We start from the raw sequence: 12,074 nt of genomic DNA, 5'->3' as shown, positions 1-12,074 counted from the left end.
ATAGCCGTGAGTAAAGAATATCATTACTAATGCATATACCGCATGTTTAAAAAAATATAGTGAAAAGGAAAGTCATCGAAAACATGTGGCGCAGCTTTACATAATTACAGATAAGTACTTTATCACAGAATAAGATTCACATAACCAACTTTGTATGTTGGGAATTACAATGCTAGCGGATCGTGTCTACGGGAGAGAGGCGCAGACAAATGTTTGTAATGGCGTAGTAATTTACATAGGAATCGTTTTCAAACTAAAATCATTTTTGATCGAGCTGAAATTGTTGAACCACATACGAGTACAGCTTCTCCATTGTAGCTTGAGCTGAGAGCTGGATGTGCAGTGGTCTAATACTAGTTTTGTCGCATTTCCTTGCTGCTTCCAGGACCTCTTATCGGACCTCTTCATTCAACTTTGGGCATCCCTCACAGCTCAAGCTATAATGGGCAAGCTGTACATACTTTATTCATTACTTAATGATGACTCAAGATAAGCCATACGTTTTTAAATCCTTTGTTTTTCATAGCCGTTCTGGACCACTTTATTTCACGGTGAGAAAAAAATGCCCGTTTTAGACGTCATACTGATAAAATAAAAACAAATGATGGGGCAAAAAGTGTTTTAAATATTCGATTCAATAGGTATACCTATTATAATTAGAGCGGAAACTTTTAGACCGTATTTGCGTAGGTAGGTACTTACAGCGCATCTTATCCTCGTAATTTTTTTCAATTAAACTGCAAAAAATTGTAGTTACTAGCTACGGCAAAACAATTATCATGTTCTTTTGTTAAAAAGTAGGTTTTGCGATACGGAAAACATGGTTCAAATTCACAATTTTAGTGAATGAATTAATGTTTTATAAAGGGTGTTTTTTTTTTAATTTGGCGTCGAAGTAAGCGTTGGAGAGTCGATTGAGATCGCACCACTCGTGTAAAAGCGTAAGATTTAAACATGATCCGTATAGTGCGTTCACAACCGACAGTTCAACGCCTACTTCGACGCCAAATTTAAAGAAACACCCGTTGCTTACTTATACATTAATAATAATAAAAGGCAGAATATAGCCTAAGGGAATCCGTTTCGGCGCAGGGACGCGAGGGTCACGGGTTCGATTTCGAACCAGGGCGGAAAAAAAGGCTATATTCTATCTCGTGATTCGAAAGTTACGTTAAGCAATTGGTCCCGGTCTATTGAGTTGGTCATCACGCCCCTCATAGATTTGTAAACCAGTCCTAGACTGTGTAACAACATTTACATGGATAATTATTTATACAAATATGTCTAATTGTCCACCAAAAAAGTAATCTCAATAGTAAATTTAAGTAACATTTATAACACTTATAACAAAGCAACCGTTTATTTTTATCGACAACGTTTGCTTTGGCGAGTTTTTATCTGTACGTGGTTACTTTCGTAGCTTTAAAATGACGTCATTCATGTACACAATTTCCTTATATGTACAGATTATCACCATTTACCAACATATGTGTTTATAATAAAATATGAAAAGACACACGCGTATATTATTCACATGTCATAAGGTACTTTACTTGGCTAATTCCACGTTATTAGGTAGGTACGTCTTACTGACATAGACTCAATTTTATTATCTTACCTTTTTAGCAAAAATAGTTTGCATCTTATTTTTTATCACTAAGAGTAAAGATCTTTAATCATTTACAATTATAATGTAAATGGTTCACGAATTTGATTTAATTTTTAACTCTAGGTGCATGATATGATTCATAAAAACAAATCATGATTAAATTTTAAAAAAACTAACAATAAAATACAGTAATAGCTAGTTTGCAATGAAACGGAAATAAAATGAAATAAATACTTACGTTTTTTTTTCAGGCATTATAATTTCGTATAAAGATCTAAATATCCATAATATTTGCAAAATAACAAAATACAACACTCTCAGAGCAGATCTCATACCCGCCTACCAGCATTACTGTACGAACACCAACATCAATGAGAGCTCTAAAGAATCTGAATCATTTAAAATTTTAAGCCAATTTAAGCATACCATAAAAGATCGCTGTTATATATTATCATAAACAATTATTTACTTTAGTCTACACGTAAGGTTAAACAGCTTTATTGAAAGTAGATTACGGAAACATCAGTATTTCGACAGTTTGAAAATAAAATGGATCAAGTGTGTAATTCTCCATAATATTTATTTGTTTGTTAATGAGATTAAAATACGTCATGTATTTTTCAGTGCAAGTGCACTGATTGGATCGATTTAACATGATAATTGTAATGACCTTGAAAAAATATATTTCAATTGAAACTCGCAAGTCACTCTAGTAAGATTTATTGTTTTTTATGAAATCATATTAGTATTCACTTGAATTGTGTAAAATTTCCTATTCATTTAGATCCGGAAGAAGTGGACCATTTACGTTGTTCTTTGGAGTTTCGTGGATGTTCAGTGAAGCTAGTAAAGTTAAATTGTCCATTTCGTCATAATTTGGTTCAGGTTGATTTCGATCCAAGCCAGCAATGAGAGGATCATTTTCAGAAATATTGTCGAACGTTGAGTCAACTAACTCGCTTAATAAATTTTCTTCAAGTTCATGGACTTCTTCGCCATTTTCTATTTCTTGATCTTCTTCATCCACTTCCTGCTAACATACTTTTTCGTAAAAAAAAAACTCACGACATATTCGATTTAAGTTACCTGCACAACAGGAGTTGTTGATTTGTATTGAAAAGCGCTGTTAGAAAGATCTACTTCTACAGGAAACAGAGCAGGACCAGAAAATAATTCTAACGCATTAGTGTGCACTTCTGAAAGACCCTTGATAAGTTTTGTTAAATGACCTCCTAAAGATTGCACGTGTTTGTTGTCTAGAAGTTCCATTTTTACCAGAACATCAGATCTAAGTTTTGCAAATCTTGTTCTCGCTAACTGACGACAACGTAGTATCAATCTGCAATAAAAATGATGTTCTAATTTCCTGTTTTGATAAAAGACATATAAAACTAATGCTAATTTGATCAATACATTGAATTTCTATAATTTTTGCGGTTTTTAAGAAGAGTGAGGTCAGAAAACTTAATTTCAACTCTGCAAAATGCAATAAAAAATCAATACGTACAGTTATCGAAGTTGACGACATTTACGTATTTTAACATGTTGCATGTTCTATAATAACGTAAATACATATTTATAAACTACAATTTGGTAAAATTCTTAAAATCTCCTTTAAGTATCACTTTTTAAATTATTATTTAACGCTGCCTATTATAATTCAAAATATAATCAAATAAAATATGTAAATAACTTGAGATATGTACGAGTATTTGCTTCTCTAGCGCAAATGATTTAGCAAAAATCTAGTTAGATGTGATAGAAAGAAGACATTTGTGCTTTAAAGACTTTAGACAGATTTATTTTAAAATTGCTATAGGACGTTATATGAGAGACAACCACTTACCTGTATTCGTAGTTTCCAGTTTCTACTCTGTACAAAGGTTCTTGTAATGCAGCATAACTGCATTCTTCATCATCCATTTCTTTAACCTTTAAACAATAGGCCAAATACTCAAATTTTGCGTCAGCATATTTTTTTACAGTCAATCTAGTGTCTGGTATAGCTTTATACAAATACGTGCCCATATCAGCCAAGACCTGTAAAAAAAATAGTACCCTTCAAACATCCCAATGTACTTTAACGTACTGGTTTTATTTTTTTAACCATATCTTGGCCAAATTTTTCCATACTTCTGTGTTGTTCTCCAAAAAGTCTAAAAGCCTCGCTTGCTCTAGGCTGAGGTTCTCTCACAGCCAAACCAGCAAAAACGTCACCCATTGCCTTAATTGCTTGCTGGAGCTCGACATGGGCCTAAGTAAAATTTAAAGTTGAATGAATATTATGAGAAAAAAAGTATAAATTGTATAACCTGTAGAACTCGTTTACAGTGATCTACTAAACCTCTATACATGAGTTCAGTGTGTTGTAGCTCTTGTAATTTTTTTACTAAAGTGTCGTTACACAATATTGCCCTCGAGAGACCTAAAGCATCTGCAGTCGAAGAACTCATGTTTTCCACAAGACGATGTTTCATTTTTTTCAAAACAATATCCAAACTTTTGCCTTGACGAGGATCAGCATGCAGTTTATTGTAATTTATAACTACTTCATCCTAAAACATTTGCATATTAAGATTAAACGTTCAGTTTGTACATCATAGAACATTACCTTTGCCGCCTGAATCATTTTCGCAACTTCTACTTTAGTTTTACCTTTAACTGACTGACCATTGACTGAAACTAGTTCGTCTCCAGACTGCAGTGTTCCATCGCGACTAGCGGCAGTATTATCAAAAATTTGAACTATATACAAACATGGACATAAAGGTGCTCCTCCGCCGATGCTAATGCCAATTAAATTATTGACATCCTTTTTTATTGTTACACTCCCAGAAGTAACAGTCATCCCCCTGAAATGTTCACATATTAAATTATTATTTATTATGAATAAATTTTTAAAATTAAATAACACTAACATTGCAAGTATCCTAAATTAAATCTTGTAACATAAATGTTTTATTATTATTTTCTTAAAAGTACATTATTATTGTTTTGGGTAGTTTTTTTCTGAACTCTACAAGTGTGTCATGACTATTGTGACATTCTAATCTACATCTACCGGTGTGAGGTGTACTTTTTCTAGCGTGCGACACATGGTGTTCCTGAAAAAAGCAAAAATTAGCATGTTTTGTAAAAAGCAGTTTCTTAATTTTCATAACCAATATTAATAAAAGTAAAGGCTTTATAGTGCATTAAGTCTACGTCTTGCACTTAAAAATAAATAATTACATAACTTTTTAAGTAGGTTTTACGTCAAGGTTGCATTATTAATGTAATACTAATAAAAGAACTGCATTGCAAAATATAGAACAGTAACAAAGCAAAATTCACATCATTAAAAATTATTTGTTTATAAAAAACCAATATCTACCAATATTTACACATAAGAAATACAACAACAAAAAATATTCAATGCATAAAAATTATCGATATACGTATGATTGTGTTTTTTTACCACATAAAAATATGTGTTTAATTTAATTAGATATATTGATTTTATTGTATTTATTTTATGAGGTTAATCAAACAATATTCTGAATGCTCCTTTTGAAGGAAAAAATATTTTTGTTGTTCTACGACAACAAATAGTTATACAGGGTGTTTCAAAACTACCGCCAAAAGATTAAAAATTGCAAGGCTGGAACAAAGAGATCATGTATCTAAACACTCTACGGTGCGATCAACAATTACTTAGATAAGGGGCGTTTATGACAGTGACAGTGTCAGATTTTTCGTATCTTTTTCGTATCCCACCTCCACCCGGCGGCACGGCAATTTTGCCGGAGTACATACACTATTACGGATAATACTATCAAGTAATAGTGCAGTGCTTATCAACATAATTACCGGCGTCTCGCCTCCACATTTTGACTAATATAGGTATATATTTTTTATTTTTTTTAATTTCAGCAACAGGAATAGTACCGCAATCTCTTTTTAAAAATTTAAAAATTTTGGACTTAGAGAACACATTGGTGGTTGAAATTCAAAAAGGTATATTATTATACTCATGTCACATCGTGAGGAAATTCCTTAACATTGACACAGAACATAAAATACAAAAAAGTCAAAATGTGGAGGCGAGACGCCGGTAATTATGTTGATAAGCACTGCACTATTACTTGATAGTATTATCCGCAATAGTGTATGTACTCCGGCAAAATTGCCGTGCCGCCGGGTGCAGGTGGGACAGTAGGTAATAAACGTCAAACAACTGTCACTATTAATCAAATTTTAACGCAAAAATGGTTTTTACTTCAGAACATAAAAGATTCATCTTACTTTCGTAATGATGTTTTCAATGACGAAGAATAAACATACAGCGCTGTTGCAAAAATTTCCAAATTTAAATTGAAACAGGTATATGCAACCCACAATATTTTCATGAATTCCGGACATCTGTCGAGCTACGGTCATAATTTCAAAGTCTTCTTTGATCTAAATAATTGTTGATCGCACGGTATGTATTCATATTATTTTGAGATGGGCATTGAACATAACTGACATGTTCCTTTAAAAAAAATGTTTTTCCTTCTTTTACCAGGCTTTCTAAACGCTGGTTTTACTTATTTTTTTTAAATTTACATTTGGCAACATCGATTTACCCAAGATATCTCAAAAGAGAAGAGATTCTTTTGAGATATCTTGGATTTACCTTACAATGTGCAATGTATAGATTGTTACTATGACAGTATGACTGTAGTCATGTTCAAATAAATCTGGCACAACTATTGTAACGTAACTCTCAATTTCACTTGTTCATATAAATCTGGGACAACTTTTATTTTGGGTTTTAAATGTGATTTTTATTTTATTAAAAAATATATTTTGGCTAAAATTAACAATTCAATGGTTTTTATTTTAATTTTATTATCATTAGGCATTTTGCAGTAAAATTGCTTTGAAAAGCATAATCACATGTCACCTTTGGCAAATAAATGAAATCTGCTAATTGTTCCGGCAGCAAAAAATCCATGGAAATATTGTTCAATGTTCAGCCCACATTACCCTCCAAAAATAAAATTGTCCGAGATTTATCTGAACATGACTGTACCTACAATATAATAAAATGGTTGCTGTGATTACTGCTGCTTATTATTATCATATTCGGAACATCTTCTGTACAATGTTGCCACTTTTATAGTAATTTAAACCTCTGTAAAACCATACAGACGCATTTAAAAAAAAAAACGTTTGATTACGATTTTGCGTTAATATTGATATCGGAAATTGCTGTGTAACATTTTTTGGCGATAGTTTTGGAACACGCTGTATGTACATTTTACATTTGAATTTTACATTTGTTTCCAAAAAAAAAAGATATTTTATGTAACTAATAAATACTTTATAAATAACAAAGTCAATAGTAGGTAAGCAGGATTGCGACAGCATTTTAATTTTAACAAAATTTTATAATCGAAAATTCAAATGATTATACAACATGTCTCAAAAATGGCGCCCAATCTCTTAAGTGGTTAAGATATTTGAAGAGTAGAGATAAATTTCGTTGTCAATTTTTTTTCCTTTGGCTAGTTTCCAGGTTATACAGAGTTTAAAGTAAACAAATGTGGCAATATCAGTTGGTATGCACAATCAACTAAACCAATTCTCCTTTGAGGTCAGTGTTGCAGCTGTTATTTTAGCGTATTTTGGTAGGTCATTACTCTAAAAAGAAGGATTTCTGTGTTATTCCACTACTCAAAGAGGTCTTGGAAAAATTAAAACAGTAAAGAAATTTATAATTCACCTGTAAAATTTGTTAATAAAGGAAATACATCTCTTTGAAGTCAGCATATTTAAGAGCACGTTGTACAAAATCTATTGTTCCGATCAAACTTTTGTATTGAGATTTACCTTACCAGACCTCTATTCTTTAAGACCCTTCGGAAATTGGGCGCCATTTTTGAGACACCTGTATGTAGATATGTATAAAAATATACTTACGAAAAATATTTTGCTACACAGTTCTTTTGATTGTTCATTTTGAATATATTTTGCCAAATTTAAAATACTTACAGAGTGTTTTCTTTTTGAATTTTTTCCCTGGGAGTCATATCAAATAATAACACTTCCAAATCAGGATTCTTATCGCTTTCTTTCTCATCAGACTTTTCACAACGTGAAGTTTCCTCCATCCCTTTTGTTTCTTTACTTTGTTTACTTATTTCAAAACGGAGTTATAAGTACAAGACATTGTGGGCCCGAAAATATGATAACATAATAATAAGTGAATAATATAATATCGTTAACTTCAAATTATAATTTGCACCCTACGGTGCAACACCTACTAATTCAAATGTATCAATTCTTTTGGAGAGATATTTTTTAAGACATAACCATTATTGGCAAAACTTCAAAAGTAACATCTTGTATAATAAAATATCTAATGTGAATACACTTCATAATGATAATTTTAAATATTGATATTATCTAGACAGTGTACTATTGAGGACACGGAAAAATGGGCAGATGTGTCATTCAGTTGTCAAAATTTCTAAACCATACCTTAGCTACTCATAACCAAGTTGACAGATTTTTTGAAAATATCAATTATAATAACGGTAAAGGTGCATTTACATTGACACTTTTTGAAATGATAATAACAGACTGCCCAGGATTCCATGTCCCTCATTGTACGAGTATTTTAACACAAATGTTATAAATACTTTCACTATGTAAATGCAGATGTCAAACTGTACAAAATTAATTAAAGGTTACTTACATTTTATCTTCATTCAGTTGATTCATTTTAGGTATTTGCAAATAAGGAGTAAATACGTGTATCATGTTTAATTAGAAGTTACCTACATTCAACTTGACTCAAGAAATTATCAATTCTGTCCAATTTAAAGAAAACGATACATAACAACAAAACCGGAAACGTTATCAACTAGATTAAGTAGTGCTACAACCATATAGTCGATATGCCACGTTAGTTGGATATTTTTAAAAAGTTACTTAAGCTTGTAACTTTTTGATAGATGTAAATTAACATCGGATATAATTAATTGTAAGATGTTTATAAATATTTTGTAATTATAAGTACCTATTATAATCAACAATAATAATGATTAAAGCATTCCAGAAACCAATGCGTAGAAAAGTGCAAGCATAATACCTAATTAAATTAAAAATTAATAAATTAAAACATACATAATTATATAGGTATCTGTTTTTATAGGTATTATTTGTTAAATCAGAAATGTATTAAAATGACAGCTGTCAAAGCAATATAAAATGCGTAGTTGAAATTATTTGTTGTCGTTTAATATAATATTGTACTGATACACGTAAAAAGTGACAATTAACAATAATAATCAATAATATCAATGGAATACCTGATAACTCACATTTTATCTTCTTCCAGAAAATAGTCATATTCCAAATCCAGCATTATTGACTGAATTAGATCCAAAGAACCAAACGCTTATGAATGTGCACTGTTTTGTAATTAGTGTAAACAAGTTTCAAATAATATGCCACAGAACAATAAAAATAATTCAGCGTCGTGACGCCAGCCAGTTACGACGCCGAATCAGTCTGAACGTCGGCATGACACGAAACGTGGAGCGAAATTCAAATTACATTCACAGAGACAATGAATAAAATCAATATTACAATATTAACGTATGTTAGTAGTTTCGTTTGTTTCAACCAATGAATAAAATAATAAGAGAGAAGTAATTTCTTTTGAATTTTGAAGTACCAAAATAGGTATGGTTTTAGTTTCTTTATTAATTCTGTTTTGGAGATGTTGCTGCACGATATTGGTAATAAACACTGGAAATGTTTTTATTTGAATTACATAATATTTTATATGTACATAGTATAGTACACGTAGTAATTTTCGAAGCATTTGCAGTCTCTCATTCTATTTTGTTATACCTACCTATACCTTCCTTAAATATTATATGGCGATGTCATCTTGAATTTGAATTTTAATAGGCTTGTACAACGTTTATGACTTCGTCCAGGTTTAGTAATTTGTTCTAAGTAAATTCGTGAGTACAGGTAGCAAATTTGATTAGTTGATAAGTTGGTAAGTTGGTAGATTCAAATTTCTAAATTTCGTTCTATTTACATTTAGAAGAGAAGTTATTGTCTTATTATTTTAAAATGATATATGTTTTCAATTTACCTATTGCATAAACAGAAAAATAAAATACGATGAAATTGGAATCACCATTTAATTATTTATTTTTATCTTTAGATATTTGTTCTTTCTATGCGTTTAGTGGAATGAAAATTTCTTTAAAAAAAATCGAAACAATCTTAGTTTTATAAAAAAAAAAATCTCGATTATTAATACGTAGTTATTTACTTATTTATGCAACAAGTGCAAAAAGTGAATGATTATTGCACGCAACGTGAAAATTGTCCCAAGAGCCTCAAGTGAGTGGGACAACACGTCAAGTGCAATAACACTTTTTGCACGTGTTGCATAGGTACATTTTTTTTACGATCGAACAAAAAAACGAGAAAAAAACAACGATAAACAACAGTTCAGTCCTGCGCGTCGTGTGTGAAAAATCCAATGAACACTCACTTTTTGCACGATCGCAGACAGACTGTTGACAGATGCATGCACTAGTGCAATTAAGAGGCACTTTTTCCACTAAAAACAATGCAATCAACACTCACTTTTTGCACGATCGTAGAAAACATATTAAAATGATTAGGAGCCACTTTAGAGAAGCGAAATTAAGTTAATTATTGTAATCAAATGCGAGGTTAACTGAACACGTGATCAAATTGAACCAATCAAAGTTTCGGATATGCGCATTAAAATTTAATTCTCTTTCTATAAACTGGCCCTAAGTAGATTAAATTTTCCATCTGTTGTGTGATAAATCGAATATTTATTCTAGCTCATAGTTTGTGTAGTACCTATTTATGATTTTAACTAGTTACAAGTTGGAACATTAAGTAAATAATGAAAAATTTATTTGTATTTAAATCCATTATACATTTATTAAAATTCCAGATCAAAATGATTGACATTTCGATTTCGAATGTGCGATAACATTTGACATTAGTATAAATATAGGAAATATGGTGAATGTTATCTTTTTCTCGTTATAAAACTATACGCACTGAAAACGAATGTCTTGTATGTTTTGCATTTCCAATAAAACATTTTCGTTCCTAATTTATCTTTAAAAAATAAAAATGTTTTACAAATAAGTAGGAGATTAATTTAATACAGGTGTCCCCAAAAAAGAAGACGAGTCCATAACTTCCTTATTTATCGGAGCAATTTAATGTGATTTTATTTATTTATACACCAAATTAAATGGTTGTGTGGGGTTTAATATGATCGCTGTTTATTTAACAAAGGAATTAAGTACAAGTATTGCAAGTCACAAAAAGTAAGCAGTGTACATATCTAGGAGAGAGGTTAGAGAAGTTGAGTCCCCGCGGAAGCAAAACTTCTTGTAAATTCCGGCTGGATGTCGATCTTTTATAGGTGTCGATTGGCGCCGTTTTGACGACGGTTGGCGTCCATATGGCGTTCCCTCGATGATGTGGCGTCGGCGGGAACGTTTGACCAATGGGGGCTGTGAGGGAGCATAGTGCCGCAACGTACTACTAGCGCCACCACGAGGGTAGTAGCGGAGCGCATTTCTACTACCAATTCGACGTAATGGGTAGGATTTGAATTTCCCTAATCCCTACAGTTGTGAATAGGCTACAAAAGGGCCTAATAAATTCACCTATAGCCCCAAGGGCTTCAGAGCTAAACTATCAGAATATTTTTTTTCAAATGAGAACACATACTTTTTTTGTAATTCTGATAGAGATCTTTATTTTGAAAACAACAGTGTGTCACAAGTACTTAGACATTTATATACATACCAAAAATACAAAAAAAAATATATAAATATATATCGTCTATTACATGCTCACTCTGCGCTCCATTTTGCGCTAACATTGGCGGTATCTCTGCGCAATCCCATAATTATGTTATTTATTACATATTTACATTTGTTTTTCCAGCTAACTTAATTTGGTTATTATTGTCTTAGTATTTATTTATATTAATAGTTAATTGTGAAAGCATGAGCGTTGCCGTTTTCAATTAAATTAGTGTAGTATAACTTTATGAAATAAATATCTAGATAATGTATTAATGTAAACTACCTATAAGTTGACCTATACAGGGTGTTTTCGAAGTTGAGGCGTTCCTTTTAACATGTGATAGTATGCGTTGTTCTAAAGAATTTTAGCCAAAATCACCTTAGTAAAATGTGTACGGCAATGAAGATACAATAAGTTAATTTTTTTGAAATTTTTGAAACCGGTCCTGCTCAAATTTGCGCTGATTTGTTAGAAATTGGAATTGACAAAAAAAAAATCAAATGAGCATGGACGTTAATCAAAACTACTGTCAGAGTTGTCATCTAATTAGTCGAAATGGCTTTATTATTAGGAAAATAATGAGCTCACAGATATGTTGCAAATG

General features: G+C 31.4%; 2 protein-coding genes across 11 annotated transcripts in view; both read right to left on the bottom strand.

The window, feature by feature from the left end:
- Ppt1 (Palmitoyl-protein thioesterase 1) overlaps positions 1-2,008 on the bottom strand; it is a 34,938-nt gene extending 32,930 nt beyond the window's left edge. The window contains exon 1 of the mRNA XM_069036396.1: positions 1,848-2,008. The gene's annotated coding sequence lies outside the window, so the exon portion shown is untranslated. The remainder of the gene's footprint in view (positions 1-1,847) is intronic.
- Positions 2,009-2,313: 305 nt separating this feature from the next.
- Positions 2,314-10,307, bottom strand: PICK1 (protein interacting with PRKCA 1). 10 transcript variants are annotated; one of them, XM_069036372.1, is made up of 9 exons: positions 8,334-8,949; positions 7,628-7,771; positions 4,528-4,713; positions 4,221-4,461; positions 3,922-4,164; positions 3,699-3,863; positions 3,456-3,649; positions 2,696-2,948; positions 2,314-2,642 (listed from the first exon to the last, which is right to left on the bottom strand). In XM_069036372.1, coding segments are annotated over exons 3-9 (1,359 nt in total). In that variant the 5' UTR covers positions 4,530-4,713; positions 7,628-7,771; positions 8,334-8,949; the 3' UTR covers positions 2,314-2,381. The 10 variants fall into 10 exon arrangements, with proteins under 10 accessions (XP_068892473.1, XP_068892476.1, XP_068892475.1 ...); XM_069036375.1 differs by lacking the exons at positions 7,628-7,771; positions 8,334-8,949 and adding an exon at positions 10,158-10,267; XM_069036374.1 differs by lacking the exons at positions 7,628-7,771; positions 8,334-8,949 and adding an exon at positions 8,962-9,764.
- Positions 10,308-12,074: the final 1,767 nt, after the last annotated feature.

This window comes from Tenebrio molitor, chromosome 1 (assembly GCF_963966145.1).
Source record: "Tenebrio molitor chromosome 1, icTenMoli1.1, whole genome shotgun sequence".
In the NCBI taxonomy this organism is placed as follows: Eukaryota; Metazoa; Arthropoda; class Insecta; order Coleoptera; family Tenebrionidae; genus Tenebrio; species Tenebrio molitor.
The sequence above is the reverse complement of the archived record's forward strand: the minus strand, read 5'-3'. Positions and strand labels throughout refer to the sequence as shown.